The sequence below is a fragment of the Xenopus tropicalis genome, chromosome 7 (genome assembly GCF_000004195.4).
Source record: "Xenopus tropicalis strain Nigerian chromosome 7, UCB_Xtro_10.0, whole genome shotgun sequence".
Taxonomy (NCBI): Eukaryota; Metazoa; Chordata; class Amphibia; order Anura; family Pipidae; genus Xenopus; species Xenopus tropicalis.
Genome location: NC_030683.2, coordinates 106,299,010 through 106,325,764, shown reverse-complemented (window position 1 = coordinate 106,325,764; position 26,755 = coordinate 106,299,010). Strand labels below are relative to the sequence as shown.

At 39.2% G+C, this 26,755-nt stretch overlaps 1 protein-coding gene across 1 annotated transcript; it reads left to right on the top strand.

The window, feature by feature from the left end:
- Positions 1 to 141: 141 nt before the first annotated feature.
- Positions 142 to 26,251, top strand: LOC100494562 (sacsin-like). Its single transcript, XM_031906209.1, has 8 exons — positions 142 to 302; positions 2,937 to 2,973; positions 4,350 to 4,432; positions 7,378 to 7,489; positions 9,243 to 9,389; positions 9,482 to 10,886; positions 13,916 to 14,004; positions 15,135 to 26,251. The coding sequence occupies exons 2-8, from the start codon at positions 2,970 to 2,972 to the stop codon at positions 25,952 to 25,954; spliced, it is 12,660 nt and encodes a 4,219-aa protein (XP_031762069.1). The 5' UTR covers positions 142 to 302; positions 2,937 to 2,969; the 3' UTR covers positions 25,955 to 26,251.
- The last annotated feature ends 504 nt before the right edge of the window (positions 26,252 to 26,755 follow it).

Below are 26,755 nucleotides of genomic sequence, written 5' to 3'. Positions count from 1 at the left end.
AGCAACAAATACACTTATATTTGCACATCAGTATCACACTGCTGATAATACATTGCATTCCATTTGGTAAATAACTATTTGCTTTGGCTGTGATTAAACGTGATTGTGAATGTGATTAAAATAAAAAAAAAAGTAATGAAAGTGAGGAAAGGAAACTGAATTAAATAAAGAGGCTGAGTTGGGCAGAGAAATGAAACTGCCAGATTACTTTCAGTTTTGGTAGTTATTTAACCCGAAACAGCACCCATGTAACAGCAGATGCTGCCAAGAATCAGCCAGATCTCCTTGAACATGTCCAACAGGTATGAATTCCTTTCACCTCTATTAAAAGAACCTTTAAAGGGATGCTGGTACAGTATATCTTCCTATTGCACGGTGTTCTGCATGCATTTTCCCCTAAATACACTATACATTTTATGTCTGACTACTAATTTTTGCAGCCATTAAATCTGATATTGCTTAATCATTTTCAACCGAATAACTCATATGACAGGTAATGAGTGGGAAAATGTCAAAAGTTTGATTCAAATGAATATTTTAAAACATTTCTTAGCATAATACGTTGTATAAAATGTGCAATGACATTTTTATTAGTAATGTGAAATGATGTGCCAGTCATCTTGGTTGCCACTTGTGCCACGTGTTCCAGCAACATGCAACAGAAGAGGAAATAAAGGCAATTTGTGTTTAGACCTCTCCCTTTATCTCCTATGTCAGTGAGTCACCACCATCTGCAAATACTGACTGGGGGAATATATGAGATGTAATTATTTGTGCTTCCCTATAAGTGAATGGGAAGTATCCCATGGTGAATAAGGGAAAACCCTATGTGTGGCATAGCCCTGTAGAGATGTAGCGAACTGTTCACCGGAGAACTAATTCGCACGAAAATCGGGTGTTCGCAAGTTCGCGAACTTTTAGCGAAGTTCGCAATTTTGGGTTCACCTTAGCTGGAGCCAAATTTTGACCTCTCACCCCAGAGCCAGCAGATACATGGCAGCCAATCAGGCAGCTCTCCCTCCTGGACCACCCCCGGACCACTCCCTTCCATATATAAACCGAAGCCCAGCAGCCATTTTACATTCTGTCTGTGTGTGCTTGATGAGTTATCATAGGGAGAGAGCTGTGCAGGGGTTTGAGGGACAGTTTAGGTAGCTTTGCTGACTAGTAATCTACTTTCAACTGCTCTGTATGTAGCTGCTGGGGACAGCTGTCCTGCCGATCTCATCTGCTGTAACCCAATAGTCCTTGTAAGGACTGCTTTTATTTTCTGATTACTGTTATTCTAGTCTTCTTTTCATTGTGTACTGCAGCTCCGTCTGTGTGTGTTGGAGACAGGTGTGCTGCTCATAGTAGTGCACTAAGCACCAACCACACATTCACATAATTTTTTTTTATTTGTGTTTTTTTACTTTGCTACTGTAATTTATAGAGCCGAGTGCTATTAGTCTAGCTGTGGGGGACTGGTGTGCTGCTCCTAGTAGTTCACCCCCAGCACCAACCAGAGATCACTTTTTTTTATTATGAATTTTTTTTTAAATTTAAGTTACTGTTCTTTAAAATCACCTGAGCGACGTTTTTCCACCAGCAATAATATATTCCGTATCCACTACTGCGGCGTTTTGTTTTTGCGTGTGAACTGGCTGTAACCTTTACACGACTTGATTGGCATGTAGACGCCGGACATTTTAAAGCAGTTTATTACACAAGTTTAGAAATGTAGTGTGATTTCTGCCCTTTACAGCACAAAACGCAATGCTGTGTCAACAACGTATTTTTCAGAGAAATTTTTGCCCTTGATCCCCCTCCTGCATGCCACTGTCCAGGTCGTGGCACCCTTTAAACAACTTTAAAATCAGTTTTCTGTCCAGAAATGGCTTTTCTAGGTTTTAAAGTTCGCCTTCCCATTGAAGTCTATGGGGTTCGCAAAGTTCGCACTTTTTGGTGGAAGTTTGCGAACGGGTTCATGAACTTTTTTTGTGAGGTTCGCTACATCTCTATAGCCCTGACTTCTTTGGGAACCACTAAATTACCTCCTGCCTTTTCTCTTCTGCTCTGAGAAGGACATTGATATCTGATTTCCTACACCCTGGAGGGGTCAGTACCCTAACTACTTGTTGGAGCCTGACATCCTTGCTTGTAACCCTCAATGTCTTGCATATTGTTTAGATGCAATCTCTAGGTTCAGCAGCATGCATTTATTAAAGGTGTCCCACATTTTTCAAGTGATGTATTGACTTTACACCTCAGTCTCACTTATGCTACCTAAAGCAAATTTTTTTCCAGCACTGTAATATTTCATAATATCCCCATTTGTTACACGCAACTTAAGCTTGTGGTTAAGCAATGTCATTTGCAAACAAAACACATTTGTTAAAGGTATTTTTGTTAGTATGTCCACTTCTGTATAATTGCATTCAGTGCCGCTGCCTTACTCTTGCTTCTGTTCCAAATCAAGCTCTGTTCTACCTTCGATACAAAGGAACCCCTATGCTCCCGCCACCATATACAGCATATAAAATCCTGAAGTGCCAATCCTGAAGTTATTACAGGCGATTTCTGATTTGTACTGGACAACTTTAGTTATTCATTAACTTACATTTATTTTTTAACTAATTAGTAATTGGTTAGGGAGTGGAAGAATATTTATTCATTAACGAGTTTTCATTTAATGGCTTTTAACAGAAAAATACTACTACTTTTTTTTAAAAAACAGTTTACTTCTTTAAAAAGGCTCATCTGTATTTTTTCTTCTATATAGTAAAGCAATGAGCTAACAATCTTTAGCTCTAGATACCTAAAACATAAGTTATATATATTCAAACTATTTAAACTTAGAATATATGTTTCCACATCAAGAGCCTATGCTGGATAAATTGTACTATTAAAGAATGCATTGAGTCAAATTCCTGATATGTTTTGTTTTTGTTTAACAGCAACAGATATATAACATCAAACTGAAAGGAAATATGGGTAAGTATTTTGTTACTTAGCTTTGTGTTGAAAAGTGAATTGTAAATACATATATATTTTACAATTGAATTGACCAGTCTGTTGAGAAACTTGCTTCAGGGGGCAGCATCCCAAACTGTACTAGTGCACTTGCGGTGTGCCCCCCTCACCTTTCTCAGCTGAAAAACTAAGCACAGAGGGCTAAGGAAGAGGGGTGGTATCACTTTGGCCGCTATGGGGTGGCACAGGAGGCTGAGACTCCCCTGAGGAGACCACATTGAAGCAGTGGTCCCTAAACTCTGGAGCCGCCCCTTCCTAGGTTGTTCAAGAGCCGTGGTTGGGGAGGAGGGTTCAGCCTGAAGGGCAATTAGGGTAAGCTTTGGGGTGAACACTTATATCTGGGGCCTTCAGCCAAAGAATCTAAAATGTTTTGGCGTATTTTTAGTTTACATTCATTTGTTATTGGGTCTGAGATATCTGCATATTTACACTGGTATGGGAATTATTATCTGGAATGCTTGGGACCTGGGGTTTTCAGGATAAAGGATTTTTCCATAATCTGGATCTCCATACCTATATAGGATTTTTTTGCCACCGATATGGATTCATGCAGCTTAGTTACCATCAAGTACAAGGTACTTTTTTCTTAGTTTCATATTACAGAGCAATAGAAAATAGTTGATAAACATGTGCTTATTTTAATTTGCTTAAAAGGGAGTCTATGGGAGATGGCCTTCCTGTTATTTGGAGCTTTCCTGATAACAGGCTTTTGGATAAGGGATCCCACCCCATACCTGTACCAGGTTTTTGAGATTCAGCATCCCTAGGCTTAATTAAATAAAGGATGTGCATAGACAGTTATGGTTGCTGACCCTCTGCCTTGCCAAGATAGTTTCTGAGCTGAATGTTACTGATATCACAGAATCCACTAAAAAGAAATTAATCATGTAAACTGCAAAAGTGCCTAGAAAACCAGTCTGGAGTTTACATGCATACATGCATACATACATCTTTTTGGGTTTAGATCCCATTTAAGCCTGTGATTTTCATTCAGATAATTTGGGTTAGAATATAAGGTGTGTATGCTATAACATAAATGATGCAAAAATTGTAATCTGCACATTTATTATGAAAAAGGACTGGGGATTTGGGGAAAGAGAGGGTTGAAGGAGAACAATTCCACTCATTTTTTATTAAGCATGTAATGGAAAAGAATAGATTACCTCATAGAATTATTGTGAGCTTATAGACTTCCCCAGTGATATTCCCAGGATATAGCCAGCACATTGAGGGTTTCTCTCCCATAGACAGCTGCGCTAGGTGCATGGAAAAGCAGCTATTTTATTTCTATAAATACAGTTTTACAATTAAAATGAAACCAACTATTCTGTGTGCAGATTTCTTTCAAAGGTCTCCCCCGTTCCTGATCCAGTTGCAGAGTATTTTGAGAAAATACCCTGATGGTGGGCAGATTCTTAAGGTAAGCCTTAATTATTAGATTAAAATGGACAGCCTTCCCTTAATTGGGAGCTTTGTGGATAACAGGTTTCCAGGTAATGGATTCTATACTTGTACTTGTGTCAAAACCCACTGTAGTTGCACCTATTGATGCAGGGGAACCCTAGAGATACCATCACCTCCAGACTAGATAGTAGCTTCTGGGTTCCCTCGGTGCCCTAGCCGCAGTACACTTGCATCCAGGGAATGTAGCACACATCACTCTTGTGCCGAATGCCAGAAATGATGCAGACTTGGAAAAACTTTTTGTAAGGTTTAAGGCATTGTAAGGTGTGAATGTAATTCTATTCTTTATGATGCACTGGCCCCAACTGCATCAGCCCTATAGCGTTTGTGTTAGGCTCAATGCCCCCTTGTGACCACAGCACTGGATGCTGCAAGGGGGAGAAGTTGCATCATGGGAAAATAACTATGTGATTGTGCTCAAAATTGCACTTTGCTCACTGCCCATTCAGTCATAAATAACCCCCTCTTCATCCATGCATGCACATACTTAAAGGGAAAGCCAAAAATAACATTTTGCATAATTAAAACAATGCAATTCTAAGTAACTTTCCCATATACATAAATGTTCATTGGCCTGAAGTTACTTGTAAATGTAAGTGCTATTGGAAGCAGCATATGTATCCCTTGCTGTTTTGTGCCCAACTGATTCTGTCTCCTCCATTGGGACTTGAATGGAGGACAGCTGACTACTGCTACATTGTTTAAATTATACCTGCAGTCACAAACAGCTGTGTACCTAATAGCAATAAAGATAATTACAAGCAATTTAATGTCAGGCAGCAGCTGCAAGGGCAAACAAGGTTTTGAGCTGTATTAAAAGGGGCATAGATTCATGGGAGGAGGGGGTTATACAGATTGGGCTGGTACGGCCCAATCTAAAATATACCATCCAGTGCTCAAATAGGATATAATTAAATTAGAGAGGGTCGAGAGAAGGGCAACTAAGCTGGTAAACGGTATGGAAAGTCTTGGCTATGGGGAAAAACTGGCCAAGTTGATGTTGTTTTGAATCAGATCTACTGTTTGATACATTAGATAGCTTCAGGAAGGGCTGGATGGCTGTTTAGCAAGTGAGGGAATACAGGGTTATGGAAGATCGTTCATAGTACAAGTTGATTCAGGGACTGGTCTGATTGCCATCTTGGTGTCAGAAAGGAATTTTTCCCCTCTCCATGCCAAATTAGAGAGGCTTAAGAAGAGCTTTTTTATTTCCTCTGAATCAACTAGAAGTTAGGCATAAAAGATTCAACTTGGCCGATGTCTTTAGTCAACCTAACTTACTATGTTACCATGTAACTTCTGGAATCAGTAAAACATGCAGAACAATGTTCACTCCTGTAGATCTGATAAAATCAGGAATGGCTGGGGCACGTGTATCCAGTCTGAGCTAGGTGCACACTGACACTCTTTTTGTGTATTGGGCCAATGCAACCTTACCACTAAGGTTGCCATCTGCCCAGTATTTTAACAGTTTTAAAAAAGATGGTCGATGCCAATGTTGTAAATAGAAAGGAAAATAAAAATATAGAAAGCTGGTATTTAATTCCAGCTGCAGGCAGCAACCATACTTACCAGCCACTATCCTTTATAACTGTCTTTTCAAACTCCCTTTTTGGTCATTTTATTTTTTCTTTTCGATTTGATACTTTGATCATGCACACCCTCTAATACCCATTAGTTTTTTGAGGGTTTGTGCTCTCTAACTATATTGGTTGTGCTTTGTCAAACTGACAGAATGTAGGATGCAGTTGTGACTGTGTTATACATCCCCCTGCTGCGCAGGGAAATCTCTGCTACTCAAAGGCAAAGTGTGGCTTTGGATAAAATTGGCAGCAGAGAATCTTTGCTTTCTGCCCTCTGCTCTCCCTTATTTGGTGTTATCTGCTGACAGTAGGGTTGCCACCTCTGCCGACTCCTTTCTTTGGGCAGTGAAGTCACAGGGGGCTGGGAAGGGTGGCTAGTGACATCACGGGCTGGTGACATCATGGGGGCGGGGCTGCTGATTGTCGTGTCAATCTCAGCAAGTCTTGTCCGGTTTTCCTAATTTGGAAAACCGGACAGGCACCCTGACCTGTCAGCTAGTCAGGGTGCCACACAAAAGTATTTTATCCCATAAACAGGATTAAATTATAATTAATTGTAAATAAAATAATTCCCTTGTATTGAGTAGTCCTGTACCTCAGTGAAGCAAGCCTAGTGGTGGAGAGGGGCTGAAACACACATCTTCCATATGCTGGCAGTTATTGCAGGGCCCCTGCACCAAGTTAGCTTAGAGACAGCCCCTGCCAAGGCAGAAAGTGGACAGTCAAAAAACACCTTCCATAATGCCCCTGTGTCCAAAATGTAGCAGTAGTAGAATTGGGGAGCTCAACTTTCTGTTAACATACCCATAAGGGTATCAGGTGCAAAATACTGGAAGAACCTCACCTTGCATGGGGGTCAATATCCAACAGCAAAAAAATCCAGTAGCACACTGAAGTTGCAAGCCATGTAAAAAAGTGTTTTATTTGCCCAAGTACATACAAAAAACAAGAGTGTGTGTCGAAAATGTGTCCAGAATGTACCACTAGGATTTGCACATGTTAATCTTTAGTACAATGCTATCTCCATGGCCGGGCAGAGGCAGAGGGTCTATAAGGTGCCATAGACTGGTGCTTTATATTGGGCCAGTGTGGGGCTGCTGTGTACTTATACTGCCAATTTTGAATTTCAGTCCAGACATGGTTATGTTTATGAAGTTCAGGCCTGGGTTTGTCTAAATGTGTGTCTATATGTCACTCTCTTAAATGTACCCCTTACTATGCAGCTGCTGGGAAGCATGACTGGAATGAACTGTCACACTAGTAATGATAAACTTTGCTTTATTAATTATGCAAATATCATGTTTACCTGGAATCCTAGGAGTTGCTCCAGAATGCAGATGATGCCGGAGCCAGCCAAGTGATTTTTATTTATGATGAAAGAGAATATGGCACAGACGCCCTATATTCAGAGGATCTCCACAGCATCCAAGGTAACAGGGCATGAAAGATCACATTTAAAAAGCAGCAAAATAATCATTCATCTCTCATTATTTTAATTTGAACCTGTCAAACTTTTATTTTTTGTAAGAAATATAGGGCCTGATTCACTAAAGGGCGATAAAACGTGCGCTATTCTTATTGTGCGCTAAAATTTTTACCGCCGTTTAATTTTGGCGATTTTTCGCACGATTCACTATAAGCATACTCGCGCTTTTTTACGCGCGATATTGCAAGCGTTATTTAACTCGCGAAAGACTATTTCAATGCGGTATTTGCCTGTACATGCGCTAAATTACGCGAATAATCGCCGAATATGAATGGTAGCATAGAAATAGTGTATAAAAATTGTCGAAGCATATAAATGATGTATATAAATATTAGCCACATATAAATAGTAGATGCTTATAAATAGTAGCCACTAGTGATGAGCAAATGTGTTCTGGTTTCTTTAGTGAAAAATTAGCAAATCTTTCGAAAGATCCCCGAAACGGCAAAAATGTTGTGCGGGCAAAAAAATTGTTGCCCGTGACTATTGTTTTTTGACACTTGTATCAATTTTTGGATGTGCGGTGAATTTTTGCGTGGCGAATTTTTTCATGCGTTTTGCCATTGGAGGATTGTTTTGCGAAACACATGAAAAAATCCGCCGCAAAAAAATTCAACGCACGTCCAAAAATTCGCTGCGAATCCATGCCTGGTGAAACATTTCATCACTTGTAGCCAAATAGAAATAGTTGTGCAAATGAACGCACGCCATGTTAGCCATACACGCCAATACTTGCGGAAAATTACTGTATTAAAAATTAACATTTCGCTGCAAACTGGCGGCTGCGTCACTCTGGGGGAAACACAGACTTGAATAAATAACACTGTAAGTCCATATTTTATTGCAAAAAATCATTTACTGTACTTTTGTATAATTTTTCGCCTGCCTGTAGTAGGTGTTAATTTTCGTATAGCCGAATGCGATATTTAGCGCGCAAAAGTTATAGTGAATCATGCGATCGTATTCTTTTCAGCGCGGAAATTAACGCAAAACGGTAAAACTAGTGCGAGAAATACCCCATGCGAAAATGGCGATTTTTCGCACGCGATAATACTATGGTGAATCGCGCACAAGTTATTTTGCGTTTTTTAACGCGAAAAAGCGTGCGATCATTTTTATCGCCCTTTAGTGAATCAGGCCCAGTGTGTCTGAGGGCCCAAGCGATGACGTGTAAATGTCTGGTGTTCTGATACAAGAACTGATTTGGGGCAGCAGTCGAATCTAAGGTAACATTAAAGATAACTGAGCTCCAGCAGGCATCAGTAAGAGACAGAGAGCAAGTAAAACATGATATGCCAAGACAAAGTGTCCTGCCACTATTCTTGCCTCCTGCTTGCCCCTAGCTGCACAGGCCGGATGAACAGTGGGGCTTCTCAGCACAAGGTGCCCTATTGCCAACCCCACCCTCCCATTGCACATCCTGGATAGGGAGCAGGCCTTAAAATTTGTCCTGGCCCGAAGTCAACCTTGTTTCTGCATACCTCAAATGAGCAGCAGGGCACACCAGGACAATGTACCCTGCTGCCAACCCCACTGCTGTCACACAGACACAATGCTTGTTGTATTTCTTTGCATTTCCTCAGGCAGAGGAAGACAGGGAGATGATTTGGCCCCATAACAACCCTGTGCTGGATATATATGACAGTGCTATATAAATAAAGCATAATGAAACATTTCGATACTTTTTTTTCTCACAGGTCCTGCTCTTTTAGTATATAATAATGAGGTGTTTTCTAAAAATGACTGGGAAGGAATCCAGAAACCAGGAAATAGCATTAAGAGCAAAGATCCAAACACTGTCGGGAGATTTGGTCTTGGGTTCAATTCGGTGTATCACATTACAGGTATGCCAGCTATTGATCATTCACTGGAACACTGTATGTTTATGTTGTTTTGTATGCTTTAATCTGATATTATATATCTTTACAACACACAGACTACCCAGCCATTTTTAGTGGGAAAAATATTGGAATTCTGGACCCTCAAGAATCCGTTTTACACAAAGGAGGTCTCTTGTGGAATCTTGAGAAAAATATGGATAGCATAAAGAATCTGACCGACCAGTTTCTCCCTTTCTGCAGAGTCTTGGAAGACACTGGTCTTTCAACATGGAATGAAATTCTCAATGCTGGATGTTTTCAGGGGACTCTATTCCGCTTCCCTCTTAGAGTGAAACCTTCAGAAATCTCTGAAAATATCTACAGTTCGGAGAAGGTGGAGGAGCTCTTTGAATCCTTCATTAAAGATGCAGGCATCAGCCTTCTTTTCCTTCGACATGTTAATACTGTTTCCCTAAAAAGGATTGGAAGTGATGGATTGGTGATACATTTGCTTACAGTCAGTGTATCTACCCAAACAATAGCTAGCACAAAGTCAGGTAATATTACCACAGAAAGCCATCTAAAAATGACTTCTATTAAAGACTTTGATGAAGAAAAAGAACAGACATGGTTGGTGCAAACCAGCACTGCTCACGGAAGTCTATTTCAAGACCTCATTGAACTAAGTGAAAAATTGTGCAACAACCCGTCTCTTGACCTTGCATATCCATTAAGCAAGCAGGACACTGACTTATTTGCAGGGCGTCTGAGCTGTGTTCTGCCACTTCCAGACAAGGAAGAAAACCAAACAGGACTCCCTGTGGTCATCAATGGGTGTTTCGATCTAACAGATGACAGGAGAAGCATGAAATGGCTTGAAACTGACCAACAGCATGATAATGCTGCCAAATGGAACCATATTTTAGTGCATAAGCTCCTGCCACTTGTTTATATATGTGCTGTAAAGGATGCTGCCGCTTTGGTGAAGATGTCCAAGGTCACAACTGATATGGCCTATGGCATTTGGCCAGATCCAGAGAAGACCAAATTCAAAGACAAATGGTACAGCATTACTAAGCAAATTGCACAGCTTCTTCTGTGCGAGAGTGTTCTGCAAACAGCCGATAATTCTGATTGGATAACTGCATCTAAAGCTATATTCGTTTATAATATTGAAGACCATGACCTCCAAAACTGTTTAGAAGAAGTTCTCATTTATCTGAAGCAACCTCTTGTAAAAATTCCAGACCACGTCCAAAAAACCCTAAAGTTAGCAGAGGCCAAAACTGGAATGCTCAACAGTGTAACTCCATCTTTCATTCGCATGGTTTTGAAAAGTGGCAACTGGAACACAATTTCAAAAGAACAGAAAATGCTTCTTCTCAGATATATTGTCAGTGACGGGCAATATGATGACCTGCTGGACCTCCAGATCCTGCCTTTAGCCAATGGGACATTTACAAGCTTTCAAAACACTGACAGTGCTGACACTATTTACATAGACAGCCAAGACTTTCCAAGGTAATTCTAGGACAAATTCAATGAATTGGTGTGCATATATAACATCTCAAGGTTTCAGGTATACACTGCAAAGTCTTATTAGCCTGTTTGTCTATCCCTAGATGCAAAGGTTAATCACTGGGGTTTGCCAATTTGTTAGGCACACTGATTATAATCCCATACCACAGACCCAGAGTGGGTCTGGGTAAAATGGGAAATAAGTGCTAAAAGCTGAAAGTTTGCTCTACTGAGCATGCTCACAGGCCAGGGCCAAAGCAAAGAACAAAGACAAAGTGATTTTTGCTTTTCTTGAATATGTCAAATGTACACTACAGCTGCAATTCTGTGGCTTATTTATAAATCCCTAATTTTGTCTTAGAGTTGGTTTCTGTTTAATTTGTCCTTGAGCCATGTTAAGAGAACAATTCAGTGTAAAAATGAAACTGGGTAAAACAGATAGACTGCACAAAATAAAAATTATTTCTAATGTAGTTAGCTAAGCAAAAATGTAATCTATAAAGGTGGGAGTGGACAAATGTTTAGTATAATAGCCAGAACACTACTTACTGCTTCCAGTCAGTGATTTTAGGGGGAGCCACATTGGACATAGCTGTTCAGTTAGTTTGTGAGCAAGCAGGTCAACTAAGACATAGGGGTCGATTTGTCAAAATTCAAGTTTGCACTTTTTCGTGAACTGAGAAAAAATGCAGCAAAAAATGCGAACACAAGTATATTCGAGAATATTAGGTATTGATGAAAGAAAAAATCCATGAAAAGTAGCCAGAAAAAACTTGGCGATTAAAAGCTGGTGAGGTTCAACAGAAGCCAGAGAATTGTCTCTAACAACTTTATTTATTTTCCCAGTTTATTAAGAAATTCAAATTTTTAGCCTCATTGAAAATGAATGGAACAAAACATGCACAGGAATATTCTGTTGCATTTTATTCTTAAATAAGCTAGCAGAAAAAAGTCACAAAAGTTTTATCTTGGTTATTTTGTTCCCATACTGCATTGATGTCTCACTTTGCAGACATTCTTCATACTCAACTTTAGATAATAATGGGATTTGCCAGGTCCGTAGAGGCAAATACATTTCAGTGCTATTTTCATACTTATATTCTTCTCTGTTGAAATCTTATTGTACCAAGAGGCCTGATTTCTGTTATGAATGTTTCCAAAGAACAGTGTTTAATAAGCTTTTTCTGAGACCTTGATTAAATTTAAGAGTAAACTTTGTCACTAAAATGTTTCAAAGAATACAAAGCAAAGTGTGATCCATATATATTTTTTTCTTTATTAGTAAAATCTCATCGTACATACTGTGTGCTATCCAGTAGGTTAATAAACTAGCCCACATATGTAATAAAAGGTATTAAGTTTGCCATGGAGCAGTAACCCATGGCAACCAAAAATGATTGCTTTTAAACAGGTGAACAGTAATTTCTAGCTGCTGATTGGTTTCTATGGGTACTGCACCAGGGCAGACATATTGCCTTTTACTACATAATTCAAAAGTCCTTAAAAGGGGAAGGAAAGGCTAAGTCACTTGGAGTGCTAAAATGTTAGGCACCCCCAAGTGACTTGAATCGCTTACCTCGTACCCCGGGCTGGTGCCCGTTAGGAGAAAACCGCACCAGTACCTGGGGCGATGCGCTTCCTCCTTCGTCCGGCGCATGCGCAGTAGAGTGAAAAAGCCAACTTCTCTGTTAAAGTTCCGCTATTCACTCTACTGTGCATGCGCGTGCAGCGAGAGAGGAAGGAGGAAGCGCTCGCTGCTACCCCGGGCTGGTGCTGTTCTCTCTGTACAGGGGCACCAGCCCGGGGTAGAAGGTAAGCGATTCAAGTCACTTGGGGGTGCCTAACATTTTGGCACCCCCAAGTGACTTAGCCTTTCCTTCTCCTTTAAAATATGGTTTCTGTGTCTAAATGTATGTTATAGTGCATGTAATCCTAAAAAGTCTGTTTCGTGATTCTTTATATTCCAACTTCTGCGGTGCCGAGGGCCGGAATTTCTCTAGCATACATGGTGGAAGGCCGCTAATGGAAGCCAGTTTTGACCACTCCCCTTTTAAACCACGCCTACTTCAAACCACACCCATTTTATCACAATGGTGGTAGTGCAGCAAAAACCCAAATGCATGGTCCTTACTGCAGGGATATGAACCGTCATTCATTTGTGAAAGAATTATATTATGTCATATTAAGATATACCCTTAAATCCATATGCCTCCTCCTCCCCTGTGTATAGCACAGCAACCCCCAGCACATAATTACATACCTTAGGGACCATTTATTGGCTATTTCCGACTGCTAATAAACTCGCAGAACAAACCCCTGCCAGGTTCACCTCCCACAGACAGCATAAGGCAGGCAGAGTATGGCACACACACAGGCAGTACTCTGCCTGCCCTATGCTGCCTGTGTATGCCATACTCTGCCTGCCCTACCCTGCCTGTGTGTGCCATACTCTGCCTGCCCTATGCTGCCAGTGTGTGCCATACTCTGCCTGCTCTACCTGTGTGTGCCAGACAGCATAGGCCAGGCAGTACATACAATCTGAGGTGTGAACAGGTGAACAATGGGGGTGATTACAGCCTGAGCCTGAGGTGTGAACACTGCAAAGGGGTGAACAATGCAGGGATTAAAAGGTGTGAACAACACAGGGGATTACATTTTTAAACAATACAGGGGGTTTACAGCCTAAATCTGAGGTGAGAACAATGCAGGGGGGCAACTAATCTCAGTACTGATACCATTTAAAGTTTACACAAAGGTAAGCCATCAAAGGAGCCAGACAGGTGGGGGGGGCACACAGAGGGGGGTCGGCCTGCGGGCCGCCAGTTGGACAGCACTGTTCTAAAATATTGAGCAGCTTGCAGCCCAACAGCTCCCCTGGCCCAGAATGAGCTGGTACAGAAACAGTGGAGATAGGGGAGCTCAATGGGAGAAGAAGGAAAGCTATAAAATGTTTTGAAACATAAAGAATCAAGCAACAGATTTAAATATGTGCAGGAAAATGTATGACATTTCTGTGTTTATTTATTTACTAGAGTTTTATTGCCTGGAATTTCACATAGATTTTTACCACAGAATATACCTAAGGATATACTTTCTCATCTCAGCAATATTGCATCAAACAGTGAGTACTTTTTTATTGTTTAGCAGTATATATACATGTATTGTATAACTTCAATTGTGATGTTGTGTGAGTGTTACTATTCTAATCAGGCTGTCTCACTTTCTGTGTGACTACAACCATTTGCTTTCCCTCTATCGTACCTCTGCCGACACGTTTTACTGCCTTCTTGGCTAGCATCATACCACGATAGCACTCTACATTTCTTGGCTTTTCAGTTCCATCACACTGTCCTTAATGTTTAAAGGAACAGTTTAGTGTAAAAATTAAACTGGGTAAAATAGAAAGACTGCGCAAAATAAAAAATATTTGTAATATAGTTAGTTAGGCAGAAATATAATTTACAGCTGTAAAGGAGGAAATTAGTGTTCTGGCTATTATGTTAGACATCTGCCAACTCCAGCCCTTATAAATTACATTTTTGCCTAACTCACTATATTACAAATATTTTTTATTTTGCACAGTCTATCCATTTTAAACAGTTTAATTTTTACACTGAACTATTCCTTTAACATTGACTGATATGGACTCATACCATCATAAGTAGTCATTGATCAATAAGGCCAACTATTAATCATAATGGAAGTAAATATATCTAGTATAAATATATACCATGACCTGGATGAATGAAAATCTTCATAGACGGAAGTAAATATAGGCCATCAGGAGATGATGCAGTCCTAGTTCTGATGGGAAACCAAACCTACCCCAATTCAGCCAGATATTAGTAGGCCTCATACAAGAACTAATAAGCTGTTTTTTAATCAGCTTTTATAAGTCGACCTTTACATGGAGTGCGAAGTCAAAAACATGATGGATTGTGCCAATTTTTTTGTAATTTACACACTTCCTTCCACTTTGCAAACCTATATATATGTTATCTGAGAAATTCTTATTTGTACTCCGTAGAGTGTCCTCCACTATGGTTTCCTAACTTGGCCTGATCAAAAATGAGACCCTGACACTTATTTAAAAAAAATAAAAGGTGCCAGCCTCCGCTCAGTTAAATAAGCAGTTATTTGAATTTTTTTTAACTGAGGCTGACAAGTATGTGCTTAGAATGCAATAATGGTAGTGTCAAAAAACAAATACAATGGACATATTTAAGCTGTAATATATTCTTATTTCCTTAGGAATTTTCAAAAACCTTCTCAACTTAAATGAAGAAATAATAATACACAGTCTGAGTGAAGCACTCCCTAAATCTTGGCTCAGCTGTCACGACCAAGTCCTCTGGAATCCACAAGATCCAAATCACCCACCCTCTGACTGGCTCAGTACTTTCTGGAAATTTCTCCAACGCTATGAAAATGCTCTAAGCTTTTTTGAAAACCATCCACTGTTGGCCCTGAATCTTATTACAGAAGGCTGTACTGACATTCGCCTGGCCAGGCTGAAAAGAGAGACTACTTTACTTTTTCAGGAAAAAGAAGGTAACAGCTTAACTGAAAACATGACAAACATTCTTGAGCAACTTGGCTGTACTGTGATACGAGAAGCAAATACATGGTTGTGGCATAAAAACCTTTCCCAGTATATTCTTGTACCAACCCCAAACAATATTTTAAAGGCATTTTCTAACCTGGACTTAAATACACTTTTACAGACTTTTACATGCATGTCTAAAGAAAGTATAAAGGAGTTCTCTGAGTGCCTTTCTCAAGCATACTCCTTTACTGCTTCCGAACTAGAGATTCTGTGCCAACTGCCCATTTTTTATACCCTGACTTCCTTAGATTGCTCTGATTCCATACTTGTACCTGCTCGTGACATGTGTGCAGTGGAGAAGAACACTTTCCCAGTTGTACCTGAAAACTTAGTGTACCCAAAGCCCCTAATTAAATGCAGAGATGAAGCTGACTGCAGACTCTTACAGCAAATGAAGATATGTTTTCTAGATGCACCTGCAGTTGCTTTATTGTTAGGGAGAACCATTGAGCTGGACTGGTATAAAAACAATCAACAGGAGGCACAGAATGCAATCTTATGGATTCTGAGAAATGGAGATGCACTTTTCATGCAGAATTCAGAATTGGTCAGCCTTTTACAAAATCTCGCCTTCATTCCTTGCAATGGAGTATTAGTAGAACCATCAGCTCTCTTTGACCCTTCAGTAAAATTGTTTAATGATTTGTTTGGACCGCACCAATTTCCACCTGCAGATTACCAGGAAGAGACCATTTTGAAAACTTTAAGGACTCTGGGTTTAAAACATAAAACAAACAATATCTCTGTGAGTGATGTTCTACAAATTGCTTTGGAAGTAAGCCAAGAACAAGATCATTTGTCATCACTGATGAAATCCAAAGCTCTAATTCAGGTTTGCAATGAAACTACAGTTTTATACAACATTAATAACTGCGATTTAAACCAGCTGTGCTGCCTTGCCTGGGTCCCTGTAGACTCAGAGACCAGATTCACTGAGCCAGAAAAGATCCGAAATATGAAGTACCATGACATTGTGGAATTTTCAATGCACTTAACAAGTGACTTTAATGAAGATGCAAGCTTTACTCTTGGACTTAATTATTTACCCCCCAGTGAAAAGGTTGTACAAAACCTTATAACCCTTAGTGAACAATATCAGAGCCATGATCCACACTCCCTACTAATAAAACTGCACAATATCTATTACTATATTCAGAGTAATGTAAAACATTTCTGTGGGTCTCTTTTGTCCAGCCTAATAATTTGGAATGGAGATGGATTCTCTTACCCAACGGAGATAGTTTTGGTTTACCCTGATGGTTTAGATTTAAGTTCTATGGTAAAAAAAGTAACACCGGACTTTCTAACCTACAAAAACCTTTTCATGATGTGTGGTGTGCATCACACTCTAAGAGACACTGAAGTGATTAACATTCTTTATGTTCTGAAGAGTAACATTGAATCCAGAGAGTCTCTATCTGGTACATATGAAGAAAAGAAGCTGGCAATATCCATCCTGGACTGGATGAAGACACATTCTGTTCATGGAAAGGAAGATCTTCCCATCCCAGTACAGATGAACAAGAATACATTTTGTCTGAAACCTCTTTCTACTGCTCTGTTCTGTGATATGGATAAGAAGCATTTAAAAGACATTTTGTCTACTGGCTCTGATTTCAACATTGTCCATGAAGATCTATCTCAAGCTACTGCTGAGTATTTTGAAATTCAGTTACTAAGTACGAAAATATTAAAGCCTGAGTTTTTTGAGCCGTGGGGACCCTCTGAGCCTATTACAGTTAGAATTAAAAATATCCTAAGAGAATACAGCGAGAGTGTAGATATTTTTAAAGAACTGATACAAAATGCAGATGACGCTGAAGCTACAGTATGTGCATTTCTAATTGACATGAGGGAAAATGCCACGTCGAGGCAAAGTCTGATAGACCCTGATATGGCCATTTGTCATGGACCAGCACTCTGGTCTTATAACAATAGAACATTCACAGACAATGATTTCCGTAATATCACTCGTGTGGGAGCAGCTACTAAGGAGACTGATATAAAAAAAATTGGGAAATTTGGCTTGGGTTTTAATTCAGTGTATCTCATTACAGACATACCTTTAATAATGAGCAGATCACATGTTCTCATATTTGACCCAAATGTCAACCATATTAGGAAACACATTCCTAATGATTGCAACCCAGGAATCAAGCTGAACCTTCAAACGAAACCTGAAATTCTTCAAATTTTTCCTGATCAATTCCAGCCATTTTCCAGTGTATTTGGCTGTGAGCTTAAGCAGCCATTTAACTATGATGGGACTCTTATTCGCCTGCCTTTCCGGACAGAAAAGGAGGCTAAAAATTCCCAAATCTGCCAAGAGGCCTTTAGTAATAAACAGATAAAAACCTTAATTATGAGATTTGAAGAATCTACAGATACTCTGCTTGTTTTTCTAAGAAATGTGCAGGTGTTAACAATAAGTTTTCTTGGAAAAGATCTCTGTCCCGGGGATCAGTTATTAAGGGCAAGTGTCCAAAAAGACAATGTGCTGAGACAGGATGTGCCTCAAGATATCATTTTACAGCAGCAAATAACTACCTCTCAGCTGCTAGAAATACAAATGAACGACTTGGACATTTCTGTGTCAAACATCATCAAAATAACTGTTCAGCAGACCACAAAAAAGAATGAAAAGTATTACATGGTACAGTCAAGCCTTGGAATAAAAGCATCTATCCATATGTTCTCTCAAAAGAAATCCTTTATATGCCCCCTTCCTTTTGCTGGAGTTGCACTCCCTTTAAAAAAACACAATGGCACTGAAAAATGGGCACCTGATTTAGAGAACTTTAATGGGATGGTCTTCTGTTTCTTACCCCTTCCCATTTCCACCGGGCTTCCTTTTCATCTGAATGGATGTTTTTCAGTTATGTCAAATCGAAAGGGACTATGGGGCACAACAGAAAAGGGAGAATGGAATCAGAAATTGCTAACTGACGCAGCTTTAGTTGCTTTGATAACTGCGCTGTCACAATTGCAGATACTAAATCACCAAGGTGATTTACAGGACTATTATTATTACACATTTTGGCCTGACGTCACAAAAGTTAACACCCAGTACAAAGAATTGTCAATATCATTTTACCAAGCTGTGGCCTTCGGATTTTCTGATTGTTTGCCTGCTCTCTTTAGCAATGGGCAGGAATCTTGCACAATAAAATATGCATGTTTTCTAAAATTAGATACTACCAGAGACAGGAGCATTTATAGCCTGGCCCAAAAAGTCTTCTCTTTGTTTCTAAGCAAACCATATCTTGCAATGCCACTACCAGAATGGGTGGCAAAAGGTTTCATAGTTAGCAACTGTGTCAGCGAAATTGAACACTGTATTTACAATTGTGAAAGGTTCTACACAGAAATTGTGTTTGAAAATGTAATCTTCTTAGATACCGAAGACAGAAACAGGCTAATTCTTTACGCTATAAAAAAGCAGGACAAAGAATTGGACAATCTGCTGGTTTCTAAGCCCTGCATACCAACGTCACATTATGGAAAATTACAATTCATTGGGAAACTGGTTCATCCAAAAAGCAAAGTATCAGTACTGTATGACCAAGAGGAAGGATGTTTTCCTCAGGGGCCTGACTTTCTGAACCCTCAAATATTATCCCGTTTGCAGGATTTAGGTATGATAACAGATACACTTACCATGAAGGAACTTATTCAGAAGGCCTGTAATATAAATACAGTTTGGAAGCATGATAAAAACAAGGCATTTAAACAAATCTGTTGTGTTTTAGAATTACTAAGTGACCTACATGAGCATTTGTCAGATGCCCAATACCAGACAACCTTCAGGAACATCCTATTTCTTCCTGCCATACCTCCTGATAGACAACCTGGAGACAGAATCAATCTACAGTTATACAAATCCGAAGATCTTTTTCATTACGAATACAAAGAGCTGGTATACATGATTAAACCAGTTCTCAGCAAAGAACATGTAGGCGACATCTCTGGCAAAATAGCGACATTCTTAGGTCTAAATCAGCCCCCTCCTTATCATTTGGTACTGTTGCAGTTGTTGGAAGCTAGCAAAATATCTGAATTTCTAAGCAAACATGAACTGTCATCTGTGGCAAGAAAATGCTATGACTATTTAAGCCAACTGATACTAAGAGATCCAAGCAAGATTGAGAATATAAGAAAGCAAATTTCGGATAAGGCTATCATTTACACTGGTAAAGAATTTGTATCGGTAGAATTTGTAGCCTACAAAGTGCCTTTTGATGCATCCCCATATTTATTTCAGTTGCCTATTGAATATATAGAGTTTTTTTTATTATGGGACTGTCTGGGGATGAGGGAGGAGTTTCCCATAAAAACTTACTTAAAATTACTAGAAATGATGGCATTAAAACATAAAGGGTCTCCTCTATCAGCAAAAGAACTACAGGTTGCTCTTCATTTAATTCTTAACAGCGCAGAGGAAATACCTGACGAGTTGCTCTGTACATCTGCAGATATGAAAATATTTGTTCCAGACATTCACTGTGTGCTAAGAGAGGCAAATGACTTATACTTTAATGATACCCAATGGATGCCCAGTGACGATAACTTAGATGATGAATTCCATTTTTGCCATGATATGATTCCACGGCCAGTGGCTTTAAAATTAGGGATAAAAACTAAAATTCACCATTTGCTGAACACAATAAAAATTTCAAATCTTTCCCACTGGGTTTCTCAGTTTGGGGCAAAGGAGGATCTCACAACACGCCTCAAGAACATATTAAGGGAATATTTAGCACAGAAGGACATACTAAAGGAACTCATTCAGAATGCAGATGATTCAGAAGCCACTGAAATTCACTTTGTTTTGGACAGTAGAACCCACCAGGCAACAAGTACATTTGGTTCTGAATGGAACCCTCTTCATGGCCCAGCTCTCTGCATCTACAATAATCAAAAATTTGATCCTAAGGATATTGAAGGCATTCAGCTATTGGGCAAAGGTGGTAAAAGGGGCCAGGGAAGCAAAATTGGGAGGTTTGGAACTGGGTTCAATTCTGTCTACCACATAACAGACTGTCCTTCTTTTTTAACTGGAGATGCTATCATGTGTGTATTTGATCCTAATCTAGCATTCTTACCATCTTCCACAGTTGGAAGTCCAGGGGGGATGTTCAGTGTAAATGACAGATTCAAAAAGACATTTAAAGATGTGTATAACACTTTCCTTCCCTCTGTCTTTAATCTTCAAGAAGGTACCTTGTTTCGCTTGCCTCTAAGGATGGCAGAAACAGTAGCAATGTCCAAGATAAGTAACCAGCCAGTATCACTAGAAAACATCAGAAATATGTGCAGAGAACTGGAAGAGGATGCTGACAGCATGATACTGTTTTTAAATAACATCAAAAAAATAACTTTCTCTGAAATCTCCGACACTCGGGGTATCAGGCAAATCATGCACATTAAATCAGAGGTGCAAAGTCTCTCAGAGTCAGGACAAATTCCTTTTAAAGAAATGCTCTCAAGGGAGAATAACGTTTCTGAGACACTGCCTGTCAGAGCAACATATCTGACAGAAATAACATGCAGCAGCTATCACAATCCACATAAGTGGCTTTTGGTTAAACAAATCGGAGCCCAAGGAGAAGACAATATGGTACAGAAAATGTCTGGACTTTTGCATGAAACCATAATTCCACTTGGCTGCATAGCTGTTTGTTTAAATGTGATTACTAAAGGCAGGGCTTTCTGTACCTTGCCTCTGCCTGTAAAGACTGGACTGCCTGCACATATTAGTGGAAACTTTATGGTGGATTCAGCACGCAGAGACATCTGCAGTGAGGACAGCAGAAGTCCTAAAACAAAATGGAATATATTTCTGCTTACTAAGGTCATTGCTCCACTTTACTGCTACCTCATTGACTTCATAAAACATATATTTTGCAAATCCGAAGGACAGCTACAGTTTACAAACTGGAAATCCTACACAGATTTCCTAGAGAAATTTTTACGTTTCTTTCCATATATAACAGCATCCGTACCTCCCATATGGCAGAAATTGGTTCCGCAGGTCTATCAAATGATATCCAAAGAGCAAAAGGAACTTATCCCCATCTACAAGAAAAAAGATAAGGTTCTATTTGTAGAGTGGTCAAGTCTTGGCCAAAGATCCACATCTGAAGCTCCATATTTTTACCTTTATAATGGAGATACCAACATCATCATTCTTTTACAAAGTATGAACATGAAGCTTGCTGTTGGGAAATCCCTTCAAGCTATATATAAAGAATTTGAAGCATCTGATGTTAATGTTATGGAATTAAGTCCTAAAACACTATGTAACTTTCTAAGGCACATTCCCATTCATCCCCAAGGTTACAGCCTGCCAGTGCCTGTATGTGAGACAATTCTCAGAGAATTCAAAAACTGCATCTTACTAATACAGTATTGTTTGGAGGGTTATCCAAAAAAAGCCCAGGGGATTGATCTTTATGGCATTCCTCTTTTGGTGACTGAGGATGGCATGCTTCGATGTTTCAGCAGAGAGAAGCCTTGTTTTTACACAGATTTCCCAGAACTATTTAAAGATCATGGTAATAGATTTGCAAAAGATTATGGCTTGGAAACAAAACGGTTAATTGACGTAGGCCTCTTGAGGTATTTAACAGTTGATGATGCCACTGATTTTATCAAGGAGTTTCTGGGTCCTGCATTTAGAACTTCTGGAAGAGTTATCATTAACCAAACAAAGTCTCACATACATAGAGAGTGGCTAAAAATGTTATGGAGTTTCTTTGAGAAAGAACTGCAACTCAACCGAGAAAAGCAAATGTTTAAAAAGAATTTTGAAAAAATCCAAAATCTTTTTTCAGACTTGGCCATTCTGCCAGTGATTTATAAAATGCATCCCAATGAGATTACTCTTCTTCCACTGAGGAATCTGGATAATATCCTTGCTTATCATGAAAATGATGTGGAAAAATGCCTTTTTAACTTAGGGTTTCCTGTGGTCGATTCTACAATACTTACACAGATGATGGTAATCAGTCACATTGGTCCTTTTTTGCTAAACATCAAAAAATGCAATTCAGTGGCTTATAAACTATGTTCAGAAAAGGATTTGAATTGGAAAAGTCTTGAAGAAGGAGAGCTGGATACACTTTTAAGCTATTTCTTAAATGGCCTGAGAACCAATAATAAAATAATTCACTGTTTACAAGACTTACCCTTGTTTGAGACCCTAAGTGGGGAAAGACGATGTTTAAATGTATACAAACGCAAGTGTATTTTGACTGTGTCTCATTTAGTAGCCAGAAAGTTTTTTGAACTAGACTGCCAAACTGTGTTCCTAAAGAGAAATAAAGCAAATATTGAATTATCTAAGTACCTAAACATTACTTCTCTGGATGAACACGATTTCCTGCTAAAGTTCATTCTCCCCCATTTTCAACTGCTTTCGCAGCATGAAGTCTTACAGGTTCTTGGCTATGTTTTGGCTGAGTCTGATGACAGCAAATATAATGAGTTAATCAAAGCTCTAAAACCATTACCTTTCATTCAAGACAGACAAGGAGAACTTCAAAATGCCTCCTATTTCTATGATCCAAGGATTCATTTGTTCTCTACCTTCAGGCAGCAGTCTAGGTTTATTCCTGATGAACTGATAATAAAGTTTAAAGGTAGGGAAAAGCTCCTTTTTCAGTTATTAAAAGATCTTGGGATGCATTGCAAACCCACCAAGGAGGATTTGATTTGCTTTGCAACCATGATTCAAGCCAAGGGAGCAGCAGGCACCTCTCTGGAACTGCTGTCACCACATATTAAAGAACTGTTTGATCATTTACTTTCTCTGGATGAAACCGAAATAACCAGCCAATTTGCAGAGGAGTTCAGAGGTATTAAATTTTTGATACCGCTGAATGTCAGCAATGACTTAAAAAGTCTTCACCCACCGCATGCAAAGGAAAATGTGTTGATTGCTCTTAAAGGTTCTTTATTAAAGCAGAAGAAAGAAGATGAATTATTGGCTTGGACATCAATGAACCTTTTTGGAGTGAAGAATTATTTACGACATAAAGATATACAATTACTGAAAAGATTTGGAGTTCAGTGCAAACCTCCACTTCTCAATATTGTTGCAAACCTAAAAAATGTCTGTAGCTCTCCTTGTGAAAGCGAACAGCTACTGCAAATCAGACGTGGCATACTTATTGCTACTTACCATGCACTTCAGGAAGAAGAACAATTTAATGTTGAATGTTTATCAAAGGTGCCCTTCATCTTAGTTAATGGTGATGCCTTAGCACAGCCTGATATGGTTGTTTTAAATCTGCCCCATGATGAATGTTTTGAACCATATTTATTCAAATTACCAAAAAATTTGTTCCGTTACAGCGAGTTTTTCCAGATAGCTGGAGTAGAGGCTAATGCAACTATATTTCATTATGCCAATGTGCTTTCTACAGTGTATGAAGAAACACTGAACAAAACGTCATTGCACTCTAACCTTAAAAGGACTGTTTCTGAAGCTATAAAGCAACTTTTTAAAATTCTGGAGGAGGAACCAAATGACAAACACAAACTTAAACAGCTGCATCTTCCCGGGAAAGATGGAAAACTTTATCCTAGTTCTAGTCTTGTCTTCATAAACTGCCATTTTACTGTTATAGAGAAGCTGAGTGACACATTTACATTTTGCAATCTTGACTGTGTAGAGTCAAATAAGGACCAATACCAACAAGAAAGACTTATCAAGCTTTTGCCTGACAAAATCCGGCCAAAACTTCTTTCACAAATTACTGAACAGTGTATTGATGTTAACAGCATTGCTTTTTGTACATACGAAGAAAACTGTGAGCTGTGGAGCCACTTTGATGGGATTCTCAACTCTCCAGAATTTCAGGAAGGTCTTGTTGATCTCTTGAGAAGCCAGTACAATGGAAAGATAACTGAAGAGTGTGCATCACAACAATGTAAAGCTGTGCTAGAAAAACTAGAGCTCAAATGCTGTCTTAATCTGCAAACCATTTTGAAGCATAAAGGGGAGATAATAAAAGGCACTAATGTATCTAAAGAGATTTGTGTCACCATGGGCACAGAAGGTCAGTGTCAGATTTATTTCATTCATAAGGACAATATTTACCAAACTAATATTGTTAAAATCATAAGTACCTTTGCAGAAGAAATGAATAATATCATGCAAAATGTATTTTCACACAAATCATTATCAATTCTCATGCAAATGTTAAGCTGCAAATATCCTGACGAGATTAAGAATATTCTTAAGGAGAAGGGAATATGGATGAAAAGTATAACAAGGCACCATCCTCTTTCTTTGTCAGACCCAGGAGAACCCATCCCTAGTGAATGGTATGAATTTCTGAACATGAATATTCTTAATAGTTTTAGAGTTGGTGACTTTGTTGGGTATATGTGCCCTTCAGATGAAGACTTATATCTCTATGCTATTGTAGTTGAAGAATTGGATCCTAAAACCTATGCAAACTGTGAAATCAAAATGTATCGCATCCAACGCGGCCAGAATATATTCGATGATGCAAGCATACTTGATTTGTACCAATTCAAAAGGAACGTCATCCAAAAGAACAATGCGTTAGTATTAGTTGAGGATACAAAGCAAGAAGATGAAAATGATGAAAAATGGTATGACCTGCCCACTGAAGATATAAAAAAAGAAATAAACATGCACTTGAGTAAACTTTGGGAGCTACCAGAAAATGACAGAAACAAGGCAATCAGAAGACTTTACCTAAAGTACCATCCAGACAAGAACATTGGTCAAGAGGAACTTGCTACGGAAATATGCAAATTTATCCAGAAAAGGATTGAAGAGCTTGAGGCCGGCGAGAGTCAAGCCACCCTTAGCAGCCAATACAGTTCAGACAATAGTACCAGTTTTAGAAATTCAAATCGAGGGCCTCGCAGTAGACAGTCCAGAGGTTCTACTTCTTCAGAAAGCTTTTCTGACTATTGGGAGAAATGGGATAAACAGGCTTTCAACCATAAAACAGAGAGTTCTTCAGAGAGGAATAGGCAAAAGTCAAAGTTCAAGGAAAAAAGCAAAAGAACTCACTCAAACCCTCAAGAAGCTGAAAGGTGGTTCAGACAAGCTGAGTGTGACTTAAAAGCTGCAGAACATGATGCCGGACATCATCACACAGAGTGGGTGTTTTTCAAAATACACCAAGCTATAGAAAAAGCTTTATTTTCTGCTCAGTATATGAAACATGGCAAAATTGATACAAATGTAAACATTCATTCTTTAGCCAGCGAAGTCTCTACATATGTTGGCTGTCTGAATGGCATCAATGAGCAAGTGCTACAGCTGCAACAACATGGAGTAGACAAGCTAAAAACACAGTATCCCAATTACCACAGCCCACCTGGCATTCCCAACGACTGTATCCCACAGGATTATGAGCAAGAAGTCATTGGTTTGGCTAAGAATGTGCTCAAGAAAATAAAGACCTATGTATATCAGTAATGGGCACCTTTAAGTTTTAGTATAGCAGATTTACATAATCTAAGCAGTTGGTCTAGTTTTGTTTCTGTTTTTGAATTGAATGCCTGTTTGCTCTTTTGGTTGATAGGGTCGGTGACACCAGCACACATAAAGCAGATGAATTGTGAAATGAGATCATTATAATTGAAGGGACTGTTCACCAAGTTTCACTATATGGTTCTGTACTTTATTTTTGACTATGTTTTTTACTGTTTGACTATGATCCTATTAAAAATTGCAACATTAAAACCTACAAAATCCATCTCCTGCTTTATCCTTAATTACATCTTTCTGTCTTTAGTTTCTCTAAGCCGATCTGAAACGGAGGAGCATCCGACAAATTGGGACTCATCCGTCATTCAGACTGACAAATGGTGAAGGGCAATTCAGCACTCCAGAGAACACATTTTTACTGCCCAGAGTTCAATAGCAATCTTTATATTTCCATTGGTGGTTTTACATGGGGCTTAAGGGAGACAAGTTTATGACAGTTAAGAGGGGAAGTAGGGGACAGAAGGGTAGGGAAGGCTGGTTCACAGCTCATCCAAACCAACAGATATGCCATTTTGAGTGAAGATGCTGGGGAGAACAGCTTCAGGCTGACTCTCAGAGCACCCTGGGGGGCAGCACCTCTAATACAGGTGGGGGGAGTAGTGCTAGGAAGGGAAGACAGGTTATAGTTATTAGACAGGAGGATAAGGTAATTTGTCGCCAGGACCCTACATGCCAAACTGAATTTTGCTTGCCTGGTGCTAGGGTTCAACATGTGGTGGAAGGAATAGA

What these genes read in the sequence shown, in the direction of transcription:
- LOC100494562 (XM_031906209.1), top strand. An exon ending in GGATCTCCACAGCATCCAAG is followed by an intron (nt 7,490 to 9,242) that starts GTAACAGGGCAT and finishes TTTTTCTCACAG; the next exon opens with GTCCTGCTCTTTTAGTATAT. An exon ending in CAGCAATATTGCATCAAACA is followed by an intron (nt 14,005 to 15,134) that starts GTGAGTACTTTT and finishes TTATTTCCTTAG; the next exon opens with GAATTTTCAAAAACCTTCTC.